The 20,505-nt window shown below is 38.1% G+C and overlaps 1 protein-coding gene across 7 annotated transcripts in view; it reads left to right on the top strand.

Annotated features, from left to right (window-relative positions):
- Pan3 (poly(A) specific ribonuclease subunit PAN3) overlaps positions 1–20,505 on the top strand; it is a 147,779-nt gene that overhangs the window by 35,487 nt on the left and 91,787 nt on the right. For 6 of the 7 annotated variants that reach the window (XR_007210358.1, XR_007210359.1, XR_007210360.1 and 3 more), the window contains exon 5: positions 14,813–14,974. The exons of the other annotated variant lie outside the window; for it this stretch is intronic. Coding sequence is in view for 3 of the 6 variants with exons in the window: in XM_048341585.1 (XP_048197542.1) it covers positions 14,813–14,974 (162 nt within the window). In the remaining 3 variants the exon portion in view is untranslated. The remainder of the gene's footprint in view (positions 1–14,812; positions 14,975–20,505) is intronic. 7 annotated transcript variants of the gene reach the window in all.

Here is a 20,505-nt window from a genome sequence, read left to right as displayed (position 1 = left end):
GCAAAGATTGCTGGTGACAAATATTTTAAATTTTCTGGTTAACATTGAGTTTTATTTTTAAAACTTCTCTAAGATTTTATTTTTTTAAATTAATTATTATTATTATTTTTTGGCCAGTCCTGGGCCTTGGATTCAGGGCTTGAGCACTGCCCCTGGTTTCTTTTTGCTCAAGGCTAGCACTCTGGTACTTGAGCCACAGCGCCACTTCTGGCCATTTTCTATATATGTGGCACTGGGGAATCTGGTACTTGAGCCACAGCGCCACTTCTGGCCGTTTTCTATATATGTGGCGCTGGGGAATCCAACCCAGGGCTTCATGTATACGATGTAAGCACTCTTGCCACTAGGCCATATTCCCAGCCCCTTCTCTGAGCTTTTTTTTTTTATTTTTTTTATTTTTTAAAAACCACCTTCAGGACTTTATTTTTATTATTTATTTATTTATTTATTTTGGCCAGTCCTGGGCCTTAGACTCAGGGCTTGAGTACTGTCCCTGGCTTCTTCCTGCTCAAGGCTAGCACTCTGCCACTTGAGCCACAGCGCCGCTTCTGGCCGTTTTCTGTATATGTGGTGCTGGGGAATCGAACCTAGGGCCTCGTGTATCCAAGGCAGGCACTCTTGCCACTAGGCTATATCCCCAGCCCCCCTTCTCTGAGCTTTTAAAAAGTGACTTTTTATTATTTTTGTTTTAGTAGGGATGAAACTTAAGTGCAGAGATATAGATGGTCTCTTGTAGAAATGGAAAAGAGTTGTGGAATCCCAGGTTCCCAGTCAGGGGAGTACCTATGGATGATTCCTGCTTAAAGTTGTTCAGAACCCCTTATTTCAAAAAGCAAACATTAAAAATAGTAATAAACCAGTACTTTTAAGTAATAGTTAAGGTTTTGGATTTGGATACAAGGCAGTTAGATTTGAATCTCCATTTCTTGATGGATTATTTTTAAAATATTTAAATATTTATTTATTTATTTATTGCCAATCCTGGGATTTGAACTCAGGGCCTGAGCACTGCCCCTGGCTTTGTTTTTGCTCAAGGCTAGCACTCTGCCAACTTGAGCCACAGCTCTATATATGTGGTGCTAAGGAATCGAACCTAGTGCTTCATGTATATGAGGCAAGCACTCTTGCCACCAGGCCATATTCCCAGCCCCTCATGGATTATTTTTGTGGCTTTAAATTTATGAGCCATTTGTTTCTTCATTTTCAAAATGAAAAATTTACATGCATAGTACTTGGGTACATTTATTTTGAAAACTGTGGGATATGTTGCTTGTCAAAGAAGGCCCAATGAATGGTAGCTATTATTGGTACATAATGTTGGCTAGTCATTTTAAAGTTTTGCTTGGAAATAAATGATTACTAAATTAATATGTCTTTCCATTCACTTGGGATTTACCTGTCTGGAAAAATAGGTCTCTGGATGGTCAGGAATGTCTGTCTTGAGGTGTTCAGGACCTTCATGTCCTAAGCATTATATTTTTCTCCTTCTCACAGCAATTTCCTGTTAGCTTCTCAATCATATCCTTGATGTTTGGAGAAAAATCAGTATAATTTTTCCATTTTTTTGTGACGTATTGGCAGGAAGATCAAACTTGACTTTATTTATATTGGATGATTTTCTGTCTTTTGCACCTAATATAGGAAAGAAATATTCTGTTAAAAATTAAATGTCTCATATTTTGTTATTTATTAATTACAACATTTCCTTTTTTTCATTTTACGAATGGAAGATATAAGCAATTAGATAATTTACCTAGAACAAAATGGGTACTATTTAATTACATTTCAGATAAAAGAAAAAAATTTTTTATATAAGAAAGTATGAGGAGATTACAGTGACTGAGTACTCACTTCATTAGGGAAAAACTATGAGATAGTAGAGATAGGCAATGGGTGATACAGAGATGAAACATTGATTTCTGAGATGAAAGCATTGTTTTTTTTAATGGCTATTGCTTTTCATGTAATGTTACTTAAGTGTTAATTTCTAACAACCTAATTTCTGAGGCAAGAGTACACAACTGTAATACTTCACTGCTTTTCAGAACATAGCACACATTCCTAATTGTAGGTTGAAGTTTTTCTACACTGTTGCAAACACTGGGATATAACTATCTTTTATATATTTGTAATTTTGTAGGCAAGGTTTCTTGTTTAGTTGTAATAACTAGTGCTTTTGAACTACTTTTGTATTTATTGGATATTGGTGTTTGATGTTCTTCACATCTTTTCTATTGGACTGTCCTTTAAAAAATTTGTTGTAAGAGCTCTTTAAACTTCTGCAATTAGATATTTTTTTCCCCACCAGTCCTGTGGCTTGAACACGGGGCCTGAGCACTGTCCCTGGCTTCCTTTTTTTTCCCCCCTTTTTCTTTTTCTGCAGTCCTGGTGCTTGAACTCAGGGCCTGAGCACTGTCTCTGGCTTCTTTTTACTCAAGGCTAGCACTCTATCACTTGAACCACAGCGGCACTTCTGGCTTTTTCTGCTTAGGAGATGCTAAGGAATCAACCCAAGGCTTCATTATGTGAGGCAAGCACTTTACCACTAGGCCATATTCCCTGCAATTAGATATTTATATTCTCATCCCCTATGTTATATTTTGTTTTTTCACAAGTAATTTATGCTGACAGTGTTTTTTTTTTTAAATTTTTATTGACAAGGTGATGTACAGAAGGGGTACAGTTACATAAGGTACTGAGTATACTTCTTGTCATATTTGTTACACCCCCCTCATTTTTCTTTTCCAAGTACAGGTAAGCATATATACAATATCCAGTGTACCAAAATCATTTACAGTAACCACATGGGGTACGCCAAAGGAAATTCACCTAGCACATTAAACCTAAAGACAAGAGTAAAATCCTCCTGTTTTCTTTTCTTGGAGTTCATTTTGCATAACCTCATCTTATGTAATCATATGTACATATATGCTGTCAGTTTTGAACTGACATTTTGTCTTGTATTAAGTGCTTTAAAAAGGAATGAAACATTAACTATTTCTGTTAAAATAACATTGTAATCCCCAATCTGATTAGTAATTTTGAACAGAGGTGTCATTTTCATTTAATTAATTTGAATATGCTGTTAGTAGTAACTAACGTCCCTTAAAAATGTCTAAGTGTTCTCACTTTCAAAGACTTAAAAAATATTTTATTTTTATTTATTCTTAGGTCTGAATCTATTTTTAAAATAATACAAGTAGCATTTCATTGAAATTTCTTTTTTTTTATTTTTTTCACTCTACCTCTTGAGCTGCAGCTCCACTCCTGGCTTTTTTTTTTTTTTTTGTAATTTACTTATTAATTAAACACAAAATTTTTGACAAGGTGTTGTGCAAAAAGGGTACAGTTACATCGTAGGGCAGTGTGTACATTTCTTGTGATATCTTACACCCTGTTTTTCTTTCCCTTTCCTGGGTCAGGTAGACATATATACAATACACAATGTACCAACAACATATACAGTAGCCCCGTGGCCTACGCCCAAGAAAATTCGCCTAGGGCTTTAAATGTAATGTCGATATTAGACAGTATGTCGACAGTAGTCATATATGAAAGTACATACATAGCTTTTGAGCTATTGTATTCCACTGAGAGGTCAATTTTTGACCTTTATATGTTGAGTAGTTGTTTGGTTTTAGTTACATAATGTTGGGTCGCTGACCCAGTCCTGTGGGAAATACCACTTGACAAGCAGTTTTTGGTTTCACAGACCTGGTCCCTACTGTCTCTCAGTCACCCCTTCTTAACAGTCATATATAAGGGAGATCATGCCCCTTTGTTTTCTGTGTTCTAGGCTTGTCTCGCTCAACATTATTTGTTCTGACCAATTCCCTGTGAATAACAATATTTCACCATTCCTGTACCATATTTTTTGGATCCATTCATCTGTGGAGGGGCATCTGGGTTGTTTCCATATTTGGCTATTGTGAATTGTGCCGTGATAAACATGGAAGTACAAATGTCTTTTTGATATCTTGGGACCTGCTGTTCAGGATAGATGCCTATGAGTGGTATGGCTGGGTCATAGGGTAGGTCTATATTGAGCTTTTTGAGAAACCTCCATACTGTTCTCCAAAGTGGTTGTACTAATTTGCACTCCCACCAACAATGGAGAAGGGTTCCTCTTTCCCCGCACCCACTCCAGCATTTGTTGTTGCCTGAGTTCAGAGTATAGGCCATTCTAACTGGAGTGAGGTGGTATCTCAGGGTTGTTTTTATTTGCATTTCCTTTAGTACCAGGGATGTTGGACATTTCCTCATATGCTTCTTTGCCATTTTTATTTCTTCTCTTGTGAAGTCTCTCTTTATAGCTCCTTTGCCGATTTCCTAATTGGTTTATTGGGCTTGGAGGGGCTTAGTTTTTTGAGTTCTCTGTAGATGACAGATATTAGGCCTTTGTCTGTTGCTGTGCTGGTAAAGATCCTTTCCCATATGGTCTTTCTGTTTTGGTGGCTATGTCCTTAGCTGTGCAGAAACTTTTTAATTTGTAGTAGTCCTATTTGTTGAGTCTCTCCCCTAACTGTTGTGCCCCTGGGACTCTATTCAGGAAGTTCCTTCCTGTGCCTATAAGTTCTAGCGTCTTTCCTACTCTGTCCTTCAGTAGTTTCAAGGATTCAGATCTGATGTTGAGGTCCTTGATCCATTTTGAGTTGATCTTGGTACGTGGTGTTAGGCTTGGGTCTACTTTGAGTTTTCTGCCTATGGTTGCCCAGTTCTCCCAGCACCAGTAGTTGAAGAGGCTATGTTTATTTCATTGTATGTCTTTAGTTCCTTTGTCAAATATCAGCTGACTGTAAGAGTGCAGTTTTATTTCTGGATCTGCAATTCTAATCCATTGGTCTTCTGGTCTGTTTTTATACCAATACCATGCTGTTTTTGTTATGATGGCCCTATAGTAGAGCTTGAAGTCTGGTATTGTGATACCTACTGTGCTGCTTTTTTTTGCCTAGAATTGCTTTGGCTATTCTAGGTCTTTTGCTGTTCCATATGAATTTATGGATTGGTATCTCTATTTCATTGAAGAATGTAACTGGGATTTTGATAGGGATTGCATTAAATTTGTATAACAACTTGGGCAATATGGCCATTTTCACTATATTGATTCTGCGTACCCATGAGCATGGGAGGTCTTTCCATCTCCTTGTGTCTTCTTTGATTTCCCTTATTAGATTTTTATAGTTCTCATTAAATAGATCCGTCACGTCCTTGGTTAGGTTAATCCCTAGGTACTTTATTCTTTTTTTGGCTACTGTAAATGGAATTGTTTCCATAATTTCCTTTTCTGCTTGTACATTGCTGGTGTACAGAAGAGTTGCTGACTTTTGTGGGTTGATTTTGTATCCTGCTACTTTGCCAAATTGGTTTATTAGGTGTAGGAGTTTGGGGACTGAGTTTTTTGGGTCCTTCAGATATAAGATCATGTCGTCTGCGAATAGGGATAGCTTGATTTCTTCCTTGCCAATGTGGATCCTTTTGATGTCCTCCTCCTGCCTTATTGCTATGGCTAGGGATTCCAGCACTGTGTTGAAAAGAATTGGGGAGAGTGGGTAACCTTGTCTTGTTCCTGAGTTTAGGGGGAATGATTTAAGTTTCTCTCCATTTAATATGATGTTAGCAGTTGGTCTGTTGTATATGGTTTTATTGTTTTGAGGAATGTTCCATCTATTCCTGTTCTCTCCAGAGCTTTTAATAAGTATGGATGTTGTATTTTGTCAAAGGCTTTTTGGGCATCAACTGAGATAACAATGTGATTCTTGATTTTAGTTCTGTTTATGTGGTGAATTATGTTGATTGATTTACGGATGTTGAACCATCCTTGTGACTGTGGGATGAAGCTTACTTGGTCATGATGTATAATTTTCTTGATCAGTTTCTGGATCCTGTTAGCTAATATTTTATTGAGGAGCTTTGCGTCTGTGTTCATTAGTGATATTGGTCTGTAGTTCTCTTTTTTTTGTAGGGTCTTTGCCTGGTTTGGGGATGAGTATGATATTAGCTTCGTAGAATGAGTTTGGGATTTCTCCCTCTGTTTCTATTTGTCGGAAGAGTTTGAGGAGTATTGGTATTAGCTCCTCACTAAAGGTTTTATAGAATTCGTTGGTGAATACATCTGGGCCTGGGCTTTTCTTAGTAGGGAGGTTCTTGATTACCTCCTGTATCTTGCTGTAAGTTATTGGTTTATTTAGTTGATTTATTTCTTCTTGGTTCAGTTTGGGCAGTTTATACTTCTCTAAGAATTGATCCATTTCTGTAAAATTACTGTTTTTTGCTGAGTAGAGGTTCTGGAAATAGCTCCTTATGATTGTTTGAATATCGTGTGTATTTGTTGTAATTTTTCCGGTGGAGTCCCTGACTTTATGTATATGAGTCTCTTCTTTTTTTTGTAAGTCTTGCGAGGGGTCTGTCAATTTTATTTATTTTCTCAAAGAACCAGCTTTTAGTCATTTATTTATTGAATGGTCTTTCTATTTTCAATCAGATTTATCTCTTTTTTGATCTTTGTGATCTCTCTCCTCCTAGTCATTTTAGATTCTGTCATTTCTTGTTTCTCCAGTTGTTTTAGTTTCATCGTGAGGTTATTCACCTGCTCTGCTTCCATTCTTTTAATGTGAGTGCTGAGGGCAATGATCTTGCCCCTCAGTACTGCCTTAGCTGTGTCCCATAGGTTTCTTTGTGATGTGTTTTCATTGTCATTGTGGCTTATGAATTCGTTGATTTCATCTTTAATTTGGTTTTTGGCCCAAGTGTTGGATAGCAGCGTGGGGTTTAGCCTCCAAGAGTGTGTATAGCCTCTGTGGTATCCTTTGTTGTTGAGGGTTACCTTTATTCCACTGTGGTCAGATATAATACATGGGATGACGTCAATACTTTTGTATTTGCTGAGGTTCTTTGTGTGGGCTATGACGTGGTCTATTTTGGAATATGATCCATGGGCTGCTGAAAAGAAGGTGTATTGGGTCTCTGTAGGGTGGAAGATTCTGTATAGATCTGTCAGATCCATTTGGGATATGGTGTTACTTAGGTCCTCAGCTCCCTTGCTGATCCTCTGGGTGTTGGATCTGTCTCTTGGAGAGAGTGGGGTATTAACGTCTCCCATTATGATTGTGTTTGGGTCTATCTTGTTTTGTAGTTCTGTGAGTATTTGCTTGACATATGTAGGGCCTCTTTTGTTCGGTGAGTATACATTTATCACCGTGATGTCTTGATTCTGTATTTTTCCTTGTATTCAAATGTAGTGACCTTCTTTGTCTTTTTGAGTTGATTTTAATGAAAAGTCCAGCTTGTCTGAGATCAGGATGGCTACACCTGCCGTTTTGGTAGGTGCATTTGCTTGGAAGATCTTGCTCCATCCTTTCATTCAAAGCCTGTTTTTGTCCCTTGCTGTAAGGTGGGTCTCTTGTAGACAACAGATGGCAACTTTTTGTTTGTGGATCCATTCTGCCAGTCTGCTCCTCTTTATCGGAGAGTTTATACTGTTTATATTCAAAGAGATCCAGGATAAGATTGTTTTTTCTCCTTCCATTTTCTTGTTGGGCTGTTTTTCCTCTTTTTTTTTTTTCTTGTCTTCAGTGAGCTGCTCTTTCTGTTGGGCTCTGGCTATTGTAGTTTCTTTCTGTTTCTGTTTGTGTGTCCTGTACGATTTCTGTTGGGTGGGATTCCCCTCTTAGGATTCGCTGTCGGGCTGGTTTTTTATTCACATACTCCTTTAGATCCTCTTTGCTATGGAAAGATCTGGTTTTCCCCTCGAATGTGAACTCAAACTTTTCTGGATATTTTATCCTAGGTTGGCAGTTGTTGGCCATAGAACTTGGATGGTGTTCTTCCACTCTCTTCACGCATGGTAGGTTTGTGTGGAGAGGTCTGCTGTTATTTGGATCCTTTTCCCATTGTAGTAAATTTCTTTCTTCGCTTTGGCTGCATTCAAAATTGCTCTTTATTCTTGAGATCTGAAGTCTTGAACATTATGTGCCTTGGCGTGGCTTTTCTGGGACCTGGCTTACCAGGTGTCCTATAGGCTTCGGTTACCTGGATGGGGTCCCTTGTGAGATTGGGGAAGTTTTCTGCAATAAGTTTATTGAAGATATGTTGAAGCCCTCTGCTCTGGTGTTCTGCTCCTTCTTCTTTTCCAATTATGCGCAGATTATATCTCTTGTCTCTGTCCACTAGCTCCTGGATTAGTCTGCCCTGAAGCTTCACCGTTTCTTGGAGTGTGGTAATTTTCTGGTTCTTATCGGCTGCATCATTGTCCAAGAGAGAGATTTTGGATTCCATATGGTCAATTCTTTGTGCCGTGGATTCAATTGCGGAGTTTATGGATGTCAGAGAGCTATTTATGGTTGCCAGATCATCTCTGATCATGGAAGTTTCTTCCTTTAAAGAGTTGTATTTTAAACCTATTTTTTCATGTATTTCACTTCTCAGGATGTTAAGGTCTTCTTAACGGAGGTTTGCATTGTATCCATTTTTGCTTCCATTTCTTTCTTGGCTTCCTGGATGTCCTTCAAGACTTCCACTCTAAACTCCTGGAATTGTTTTCTGATTTCGTTTCTGACGCTTTCCATCATTTCTGCTAACAAGGCCTCAGTTGATTTTTTATTCTCTATCTCCTCTTCAGTCGTACTGCTTTTTGGAGCTGGCGAGTTGGCTTGCCCTTTGATGAACTGTGTTATATTTCTTTGTGATTTGCGCATCCGGAGATCTGTGGGTGGCTTCCCTGGTTTGGATTTGTGCTGGTTCCCGCTGCTCTGTCAGTGGGAGCCTTGTGTCCTGGTGTCCTGGCTCTGGATTTGGGTTTGGCTGTTGAACCTTGCTGCCCAATGGGTGAGCGTGACCATCTCGATTGTTGCTGAGGTGTTCGCCCTCACTGCACTTGTGGGTCGGTAAGTTCTGTGTCTTTCTCTGTGGGACAGTGTCCTGCTGCTCTGTTTTGCTGACCCTAGCATGCCCCTGGTGGGGGTTTGCTGATCGCTGATTCAGCGTGGCTTGGAGGCTTTTCTCTTCTTTGGTTCTTTTTTCCACTCTGTATCTTGGTCAGAGGAGCTCACCTCTCAGGCGGTTAAAGGGCCGTTTTTTTTTTTTTTTTTTTGCCAGTCTTGGGACTTGAACTCAGGGTCTAGATGCTGTCTTCTACCACTTGAGCCACAGCACCACTTCCAGCCTTTTCTGTTTATTTGGCACTCTACCACTAAGCCACATTCCCAGTCCTCCCCCACCCCACTTAAGTAACAAATACATCTAGTTGACCTTCTAGGAGTGTGTTGGGATAAAGTCGTGCTTTAGGAAGAATAAATTAAATTTTGTTGTAGTACATGAGGACTGCAACTGTGTACTATACTTTGTTTTTAAATTGGTACTTTTAAAGCTTTTTTTTTGGCCAGTGCTGGGGCTTGGACTCAGGGCCTGAGCACTGTCCCTGGCTTCTTCTTGCTAAAGGCTAGCACTCTGCCACTTGAGCCACAGTGCCACTTCTGGCCATTTTCTGTATATGTGGTGATGGGGAATCGAACCCAGGGCTTCATGTATATGAGGCAAGCCCTCTTGCCACTAGGCCATATCCCCAGCCCAAAGCTTTTTGTTTTAATGAGTCTTGAACTCAGGGCCTTGGTGCTGTCTATGAGCTATTTTGCTCAAGACTAGCACTTTGCCACTTCTGGTTTTCTGGTAGTTATTGAAGATAAGAGTCTCACAGAGTTTTCTGCCCAGGTTATCTTTGAACTGTAATCTTCATATCTCAGCCTTCTGAGAAACTGGGATTATAGGCATGAGCCACCAGCATCTGGTGGTGTGCAGTGTTCTTCAAGTTCATGATTGCAAGGCAATTTTGTCCTATTGATTGATGAGAAAAGTAACTCTTGAGAAGTTTTTATTTTTAAAAATGTGTGTGGTGATAGGATTTTTGATTTTACCATATTTAAACATATGATCTGAAACTTGTCCTCATACAGTATGTAGGACTTTTACCATAATCATCGCTTGGTTTTCCATCTTTGGAGATTTTTTAGTTGGTTTTTACATTATAGTAAAACCATGGTACAAATCTTGGACCTAAGATGCTGATTAGTTTCTTTACACTCTACTGTGGCTACTGTGTTTACAAAATGTAACAAGTAGTTTTAATAACTTGTTTTACTGGTGGTTCTTCTGTTTTCCTAGGAATAAACATTAAGCTTCACATAAATTTAGCCAAAACCATATTGAAAAGATCATCATCTCCTCAACTCTGTTATGGCCTTCAAATTTGTTCTTTCAGTTTTGAAACCGGGAAGGAGAAATTTTGATTTATTTGAATTACATCTTCTAGCTGTTGTTTCTCATTCAAAGCATGCCAGGTAGATTTAAACAATTTGATTAATTTCAGGTTTAACTAGAATAACATGATTGTAATGTTGCTGGGGGGACTAGCCTGGTACTCGGATCTGTCTCCACCTTCTACATAGTTGGAATTAAAGACATGGGTGTATGGCTATAGGGCCAGGTGTGAAATTTTTTTCCATCCAAGATTGAGTTTAAGCAAAAGGAAATCAAAAGCAAAAGGAAAGTATTTTATAATGATTGCTTTTGGTAAGGGACTGAAATATATTAAAACAATAAGCATCAATACAGGTTTCTTGTGGAAATAACTTTCTTGACTTAAAAAAAATCTTTCACTCTAAATATTTTAATAAGTAACACTATATTTCACCATGTCTTTTTGGCTCACCTTTAAAGTAAAATAGTATGAGAAGTTATAGATGGGTTTTCAGTTTTTTAGAAGTTTATTTTGTTTTGTTAAGCAATCCTATTCCAATTGGTTTGTGTTATTCTTCACACTGGGGCTTAGGGCTCCTTGAACCATGTTCTCAGTTTTTTTGTGTTTTTAGTTATTTCCTAAAACTTCCTGCCTCCTGCTTCCTTGTAGCTCATGTTACTGGTTTGAGTTGTAATGTTCAGCTTATCTATTGAGATGGTGGTGTCTCTGCTAACTTTCTCCACAGAAAAGTCTTTTGTACAATGAAGGTTTTCCATGAGTGTGTGTGTGTGTGCGCGCGTGTGCATGCCTGTGCGTGTGTGTGCGTGTACGTGCTGGTCCTGGGGCTTAAACTCAGGGCCTGTGTACTGTCCCTGTGTTGTTTTGGTCAAAGGTACCACTTGAGCCATAGCTTCACGTCTAGCATTTTGGTGGTTCACTGGAGATAAGAATCTCATTGGTTTGGCTGTCAGGGGTGGGTTAGAACCAGAATCTCAGATTTCAGCCTCCTGAGTAGCCAGGATTATAGTCAGGAGCCATCACCAGCATCCTGCCTGTTATGATATATTGACTGGTACTGATACTTTGGATCTTTTCAGTATTAAATGGGAGCTTTTACTTTTGGATTAGACTTTAATCTCTGGCTATTTACTGAAAAACACTCTGTAAAAGTATATGTTTGGAGATCTCTACCTTAGTCGAAAGATGTTATAGGTTTTAGGCCTAGGGTTGAGGGGAACAAACAATAAATGAGTTCCTATTTGGAAAAATAAGAAACTTTGAATAAAGAAGGCTATTAGTGAGAGAGACAACACTGGACATATTAAAAAAGCTTTTCTATGTTGTTTAATGCACATCTGTTTAGAAAATAAATTGCATTGATTTTTAACTGAGTCAAAAAGTGAGTCTGACTGCAGTATAGTCTGTAATTAGTATACATTTTGTTGGGCAAGTTGTGATATTTAAAAAGTATTATTTGGTATGTTGAACTTTTGTGATAGGATAGCATAGTATTTTCTTCAATATCACTTTTCCTCCAAAGGGAACAATTATTATATGTCAAAATCTGTTTTCTACATGAATACCAAAATTTATAAGTTTAATCTTACGCTCTCTTCTATGAGTTAACTAGCTAGCAACAACTTGATTTAAAATTGCCTCACTTAAAATGTGGCTGTGGTGTAAGTTATGAAGTGCACATCTTTTCATCCACAGAAGTTCTTTGTAATTTAGAGGGTTACTGGATTGGTCAAAGGTTACCTGAAAGTAGAGCTATTTTTACCTTTATAAAGCTCTTTTCTACTATTGTAATTGTGTGTAGATAGGTAATTTCATTGATTTTCTTTCTTTCTCCCCCCCCCCCCAATCCTGGGCTTGAACTCAGGGCCTGAGCACTGTCCCTGGCTTCTTTTTTGCTCAAGGCTAGCACTCTGCCACTTGAGCCACAGTGCCACTTCTGGCCATTTTCTGTATATGTGGTGCTGAGGAATCAAACCCAGGGCTTCATGTATATGAGGCAAGCACTCTTGACACTAGGCCATATTCCCAGCCCATCATTGTTTTTCTTAATAGAAAAAAGCTTAATTGTTTTTGTCCACCTTAAAGACAGTATTACACAGGTTATTTGTGGAGAGGAGAATCTAATTTTCATAAACTAGGTTCCATAAGCATTATTTGCAAAGTTTTTGAAATTTACATTAAACGAATCAGATGTTTCCTTTAAATTGGTTTCTTTTACATTTGAAATTTTGGTATTTTGAGATATAATCTGGCTGTATAGTCCAGGCTGACCTTGAATTTGTGATCTTCTTGCCTCAGCCCTCTGTGAGCTGGGATTGTAGGCAAGAATGATCATATCCAGTTACACCAGAAGCTTTTAAGAAATTTTCTACTTGTGGTGTATGTGTAGTTTTAGTTTTTTTTTTTTTGCCAGTCTGGGGGCTTGAACTCAGGGCCTGAGCGCTGTCCCTGGCTTCTTTTTGCTCAAGGTTAGCATTCCACCACTTGAGCCACTCTTCCGGCTTTTTCTATATATGTGGTGCTGAGGAATCATGCCCAGGGCTTCATGTATGCGAGGCGAGCACTCTACCACTAGTCCGTATTCCCAGGCCTGTGTGTTTTTAAAGAAATTTAATTTTAACTTGTTTTGTTGGTAGTTATACCGCATGACAGAATGGAGTGAACATAATTTTCTTTCAGGTTTTAAAACTGATACCTTTGGGCTGGGAATATGGCCTAGTGGCAAGAGTGCTTGCGTCGTATACATGAAGCCCTAGGTTCGATTCCTCAGCACCACGTATATAGAAAATGGCCAGAAGTGGCGCTGTGGCTCAAGTAGCAGAGTGCTATCCTTGAGCAAAAAGAAGCCAGGGGCAGTGCTCAGGCCCTGAGTCCAAGGCCCAGGACTGGTAAAACAAAACAACAAAAAACTGATACCTTCTCAAGCATGTATCAGTTTATTCTCTGAAGGAGAAATATATTCTCTTTAAGACACAATTTAGTGCAAATTTGCTATAATCAATAGATTGTAGAAGCTATCATCTAGTAATTATCACATGTATACGAGGCGAGCACTCTTGCCACTAGGCCATATCCCCAGCCCTAGTAATTATCACATGTAAAGCTCTAACTATTGTTAAAATGTCTTACTGACTTCATTATGTTAGCCTAATGAATTTGTGATTTTTATTGGATAATTTGTTAGTAATTAATTCTTGAGTTTTGAAAGATCAATGAAATTTGTGTTATTTGTAGTTTGAAACTATTTAAGTACTACCTTAGATTAAATTTATAGTCAAGACAGAATAACCTTTGTATGTACTGTGGCTGATTGAGCAGAAGTAAATTGTTTCTTTTAATGTACAAAATTTTTCATGAAGAATTGATTATAACAATTTGAAACAGTATGAATGACCATCATAGGAAAATTATTTATTGCAGCATTGTGTGCAGAATTTGGAAGTAAAAAATAATGGTCCTTTGTTGTTTTCTAAGCCTCCATCCATTCTGTCTCATTTCTTCACTGTCACCAGGAAGATGATAGATGGAGGGCTTCCCTGAGCTACCCAGTTTCCACTCAGAATCACAGGTCCTTGACATTCATTCATGAAGAGCATTTCATGGAGTTTCACAATAAAAAAAAAATCTCACAAGATAGAAGTTTAAGTATGGATTTATTTTAGTATGACAGGATAAAGCAGGAATAAGATGGGCAAAAAGCAGAGAAACATTCCTGCTCCACTTGTAGGAAATCAGTTAAGGTTTCATAATTGTTTGTTGTGCGTGTGTATAGTATGTATGTATGTATGTATGTATTAGTGTGTGTATGCGTGCACCTGTATGTATGCACATATTCACATGTGTGTACCCTGTCCAGGGACTTGAACCTAGGGCCTGGACACTGTCCCTTACTGTCCCTTAGCCTTTTTTCTCAAGGGTAGCACTTAGCCATGTTAGCCTCAGCTCTACTTACAGCTTTTTAGTGGTTGATTAGGAATAAGAGTCTCAGGGACTTCCCTGCCAGTGCTGGTGGCTTTCTGAGGTCCTCAGCCTCCTAGGTAGCTATGATTATAGCTGTGAACCATTGGTGCCTGGCAGTAAAATAAGTTTTTTTTTTTTTTATAAGTCATTCCTTAGCATCAGCAGCTAACTTCCTTTAACTGGGGGGTAGTTCTTATTAGGAAATAAGGTAGCAAGATAAATTGCTAAGGAAGATACAGCTTGCAGACTTTTAAAATTGTATGTCCTTGAAGTCATTTCTTCATAAACACAATAAAAATAGGTAAGTTCCAGTGGGGGAAATAGTTGCAGAACATTTTCATGGCTTAGTTAATAGCCACAAAATCTGGTTACAATATATCTGAAACAATTAATACTTTATTTATTACTCATTCTGTTAGAGTACTATGGGTTATGTTAGGGGTGAGGGGTGGGAAATGATGGGGATGATATGGACATTAGAATGTCTTAGAGATTTTGTTTCCTATTCCATCATTCCTGATATCGTTTATATGTTAGTTCCTTTAGTTTAGTTTAGTATGGGGGATGTAGGAGTGGCCTGGTCTCTTTCCTTCTTTTTCCTAGCCAAGGAAGTATCGCCTGGGGATGCTGGAGGAGAGGCTAGTTCCGATGGGATCAAAGGCACGGAAAGCAAAGAACCCTATTGGCTGCCTTGCTGACAGGTGTAAATCAGGAGTACCAATCAATATGGTTTGGTGGAACAGAGTCACAGAAAACAATTTACAGGTAAAAAATAATTTTATTAGACATTTTTTGAAGTGAATACTTGGCTGCTTTCTGTGTTGGTGTGTGGGGTGGTGGGTGTGAAAGGATTGGATAGCTGAGCTGTTATGCTGAGGTAACTTGAAACAAATTACATCAGAGTAAAGTTAGTAACATATTATCTAAGCAAATTTTGGTTATACTGGGGGTTTGAACTTAGTACTCCATCCTTGGCCTATTTATTTTTCTGACATAGTTTTTTGTTTTTTTTTTTTTTTGCCAGTCCTGGCGCTTGAACTCAGAGCCTAGCTCTGTCCCTGGCTTCTTTTTGCTCAAGGCTAGTGCTCTCCTCGAGCCACAGCGCCACTTCTGGCCTTTTCTATTTATGTGGTGCTGAGGAATTGAACCCAGGGCTTCATGTATGTGAAGCAAGCACTTTACCACTAGGCCATATTCCCAGCCCCTTGGTCTATTTATTTTTGCTTTAGTTATTTTCAGATAGTGTCTCTGTGTTTTGCTTGTGGGCTGTGTCCTCCAGTCATGATCCGCCATGCCCTGCTTTTTTGGAGTCTCACTAACTTTTTTGCCCCGGCTGACCTTGAATTTAAAATTCTTCTAATTTCTACTTCCTGAGAAGTTGGGATTACAAGTGTGAGTGACTGTGCCCAGGCTAACTAAATGTTGCTTTGGAAAGTATATTTCCTTCTTTCCTTCTTTCCTTCTTTCCTTCCTTCCTTCCCTCCCTTCCTTCCTTCCTTCCTTCCTTCCTTCCTTCCTTCCTTCCTTCCTTCCTTCCTTCCTTTCCTAAGGCTTGAACTCAGGGCCTGGGCATTGTCTGTGAGCCTCTTTGTGCTCTAGGCTAGTGCTCTACCACTTGAGCCACCGCCACTTCTAGCCTTTTTTTTTTTTTTTTCTGAGTAGTTTATTGGAGATAAGAGTCTCACAGCTTTTCTCACCTGGGATGGCTTCAACTGGAATTTTCATATTTCAGCCTCCTGAGTAGCTAGGATTACAGATGTGAGCCACTGGCACCTGACTTTAATTCTTCTACATTTCCCTTATTCAATTGTGTTAACATTTGAGGGCTCCTCTCCCCCTTCTTCTCTTTTTGGTAGTGCTGGGGATCAAACCCAGACTTGAACTTGCAAATCGTGTCCAAGTTACTTAGGGCACTAATACTCAGTCATATTATAAAATGTATTATAGAAAGTTTCATTATTTGGAATTTGAACATTGGAAAATTCTATTTCGTGCTTTTGTTCATTTTTAGTAGAAATAAAAGCTGTTTAAAAGCTATATAAAAAAAAAGCCAGCTTCAGCAACATGTTTTCATAGGGTTATTATTACAGATATGTCAGTCTTTGACTATCCTAACAATACTGAATGATGAAAATGAGTTGTTGTAGGTCAATGACAGGCTCCTATATAACATTTTGAATGACCTGCAAAATAATTTGTGTTCCATTTTAACTTGGATTATAATTATTTCACTTTTTAACAGTTGACAGTTGTAGGGATAATTCTGTTAATCAGAATTCAACTTAGTCACAGATAGCATATTAACAAAGTTAATAACTTGGTTTTATATCGATCTAACTTGAAAAGTCCTACAATATTTTATTCTGTTTAATATTAATGTGGTAGCAAAGCCTATGTCGCTTTGGGTACAAGAATATAGCAAAATATGTCATTTGTCCCTGCTGAACTTGGGTTTTCTGAAAATAAGGGAACACGTACTTAAAATTTAATTTGAAAGTTTTGGATATATTATGAATAGCAATATAGTTTTAACTAAATTTTTCTTGTTTTTGAATTTGATGGGAGAGATACTTCACTTGGGTTATTATAGTTGTTTTTGAGTTTTCAAAATAAAGTTCTAAAATACATTGGGTCCCAAATACTTAAAGCAGCTATGATAGAGCACGGTCTCATTTAGAAGTGTGGACACTATTTTGACGTCCAGGCCCTTATTCTAATGATAGTTCTGAAATATGTCCTTTAGCATAGCTTGAAAAATTATGTTAGAATAAATATATACACTTGTTATGCTTTAGTTTTAATTAAAACAGCTAGTAGAACATTTAATGTGTAAGCGACTGAACTGTTGTCATCTGAACCTGATACATACTTTAAATACTACTGCTAGTTTAAGCTTCAACTAATTATTTTCTTTTAAGGATATAAGGAATGTTATCCCTCAAATTTGCAGTGTTATAAGCTCTAAAATTCCCCATATAGATTTGTCACATGTTAAAGTATTGAAAAATACCCATCTAAATCTCCCTTAGATCTTTGGGATCCCTAAACTTGGGGGGTAGGGGCTAGAGTAGACAAGACTATGCCAGTATATTGTATACGAGTCAAGCACTCTTGCCACTAGGCTATATTCCCAGCCCTATGCCAGTATTTGTATTTCTTTTTTTTTGTTTGCAGTTTTACTATAGAAGAAAAACAATTTATATAAATCAGTTTCATATCAATTGTATATAAATTAGTTTGATACCAACTTTTTGTTACCTTTTAATGTGACTTAATTTTTGCCATAAAAGGGAGCTGGGAATATGGTTTAGTGGTAGAGTGTTTGCCTTGCATGCATGAAGCTCTGGGTTTGACCGGAAGTGGCACTGTGGCTCAAGAGGTAGAGGGTTAGCCTGGAGCAAAAAGAAGCCAGGGACAGTCAGTGCTCAGGCCCTGAGTCCAGGTTCCAAGACTCCTCCCCCCCCATTAATAAATAAACAAATACACATAAAATTTGAAAGTATTTTACAGCCAGATATACTAGTCTTTTGTTCCATTTGTTTTCTTGGGTCTTCTCTAATTTTAAGGGAAGACAAACATTTATTTTCAAAATTATAGCCCCGTCACCTTATTTTTGGTCATGGTCCTGAGGATTTAACTCAGGGCATGGATGCTATCCTTGAGCTTTTGTGCTTAATACTAGCACTCTATCACTTGCCACAGCTCCACTTTTTTTTTTTTTTTTGTGGGTAATTGGAGCTAGGAGACTCATAGACTTTGCTACTCAGGCTGGCTTCAAACCTTGATTCTCAGATCTTAGCTGCCTGTGTTGCTAGAATTACAGGCTTGAGCCATTGGCATCTGGCCAGCTGTGTTTCTTAAATAGCAAATTTTTGTCAGGCACTAAAAATAAGCTTTTACCATATAGAGTCTTTTGGTCTTAATAGTGTATTGTCTTAAGTGTTGAAGAGCATTTATTTAGAGAGCTCAGTTTGAAGAGTAGAGGAGAAATTTAAAGCCATCTTTGCCAGATTGAAAATCTCTGTATGAGATTTCTGTATGACATAGCTCTAATTGCAATAAAACGGGCTAGAATTGGTTGAATAACTGAAATATTTGAAGGACATCTTGTTTTGAGAATGAAAATGCTCACATAGATTCCTAGATATAAGATGTATGTGATTTAGCCATAACTGTAACATTTAAAAGACCAATACTTTTTCCTTGTAGTATGTCTTTATCTCAATGACATTTTATTTCATTTCTTCCTATACTTTAAACATTTTTTACATTGATTTCCTAATCTTGACCCAGCACCTTGGACCTTTTCCACTTCCTTTATACACTTCTGAAAACCAAAACTAATCAGCCAGCAATGATGACATCTCAGTCTGGAGTGTTTGAAGTCAAGAGGCAGTTCAATCATTCAGGTTGCATTTATTATCTTCTGTGCTGGAATATTATAAATGATTGTAGTATCATGCCATTGTTTCCTATCTTTTCATTTTATAATAATCATTTGATTTATTTTCTTCCAAGAATCTTAGGATAGAGCTTCATGATAGGATAGAGCCTCATAGTAGGATAGAGCCTATCTATTGCACATGACATTTATAAAACAGTGGTTTATGTTTTCATTTAAAAACATATCTGCTCAATATACATATATGATATATAAAATATAAAATAGAACTGGAAATCTTGAGAGGATGAGTAGCATTGGGGTAGGCGGGGGGGGGTGATGGGAGGGTGACAGATAAAAAATGCACTGTGCAGATAAATTCAGATGTTGAATTGAAACTTCTTTGCACAACTATTTAAAGATAATAAAAATAAGTAATCAAAAAGAATGAATATGATTCTAACTGCTACTACTAGAGAGCCAAAGAAATTATTTTCTTTGATCTCTTGTAACTTTGCAGAAAAGGGTTTATTTTTCGTGTGGCTGCCTAAAAAGTTGATAAAATCATCTGGTCTGTTTGTATATAGTCACCAAGTTGGGAGTGGGGATTCAAGGAGTAATTTCGACTCTGGCTCTTTTTCTGGGTTGGTGGGGCAATTTGAAGGCTTGAACTCAGGGTCTAGACACTATACCTGAGCTTCTTTTGCTCAGTGCTGGTGCTCTTCCACTTGAGCCATAGCTCTGCTTCTGACATTTTTGAGTAGCGTATTAGAGATAAGAGTCTCAGACTTTCTTGCTTGGGCTGGCTTCAAAATGCAATCCTTAGATCTTAGCTTTCTGAGTAGCTAGGGTTATTGGCCTGAGCCATCAGCTCTGAGCACTTCTCATCTTTTATTTCTCTCTCTCCCTCTCCCTCTCCCTCTTTCCCCCTTCCTTTTTCTCCGTCTTCTCTCCTGTAATTTTAGGTAGGTTTGCCTACTCATTAATTAAAAGACAGCATTGATTTAATTTTGTATTTGACAAAGATGAAAATTATGCTTTAGAAAAGGCTAATGCTGGTAAGTGGTAGCACTGGGATTCTGTTCAATATCTATTTAATTCTGAATCCTGAGATTTTCCTGTTATATTTTCTGCCTTTAACTCCATTATGTCTCTGTTTTATTTATTTTTTTATGTCTGTGTTTTACAGTAGTCTTCAGTGTCTTTCCTTATTTTCTTTTTTGCAACTACAGATACGATTATGCTTTTTTTGCTGTGTTGGTCTGGGGCTTGAATTTAGGGCCTTGAGCTCTTGCTTGGCTTTTCTTACTCAGAGCTGGTTCTGGTTTTTTTACCAGTCTTGGGGCTTGAACTTAGGGCCTCAGAACTGTTCTTGAGCTTCTTTTGCTCAAGGCTAGCACTATTACTTGAGCTACAGCACTACTTTGGCCTTTTCTGTTTATGAAGTACTGAGGAACCCAAGGCTTCACATGCTAGGCGAGCACTCTATGACTAAGCCACATTCCTAGGCCCGGCTCTCCCCCCCCCCCCCCCTTTTTTTAAAGCTTTCTGATTGGAGATGAGCATCTCAAGAATTTACCTACTATGTCAGCCTAGGTGCCATCTCTGAGCTGCTTTTTGCCCAAGGCTAGTTTGCCCCTTTGATATACAGCTCTGCTTCTGTTTTTTTTTGGGGGGGGAGGGGGAGAGTTTATTGGATATAGGAGTCTCAGACTTTCTTGCCAGATCTCACATCAAACAGTGATCTTCAGATCTTAGCCTACTGAGTAGCTAGGATTACAGGTGTGCTTTTTATATTTTGTAGTTACCATTTGTTACCACTGATTGTTAGTTTTGGGTTTCACAACTGATTCAGAACATAATATAGTGATTTCTTTTGTAATGTTAAAGATTGTTTAGTTTTTTTAAACTCAAA

This window comes from Perognathus longimembris, chromosome 3 (assembly GCF_023159225.1).
Source record: "Perognathus longimembris pacificus isolate PPM17 chromosome 3, ASM2315922v1, whole genome shotgun sequence".
Classification (NCBI taxonomy): domain Eukaryota; kingdom Metazoa; phylum Chordata; class Mammalia; order Rodentia; family Heteromyidae; genus Perognathus; species Perognathus longimembris.
The sequence above is the reverse complement of the archived record's forward strand: the minus strand, read 5'-3'. Positions and strand labels throughout refer to the sequence as shown.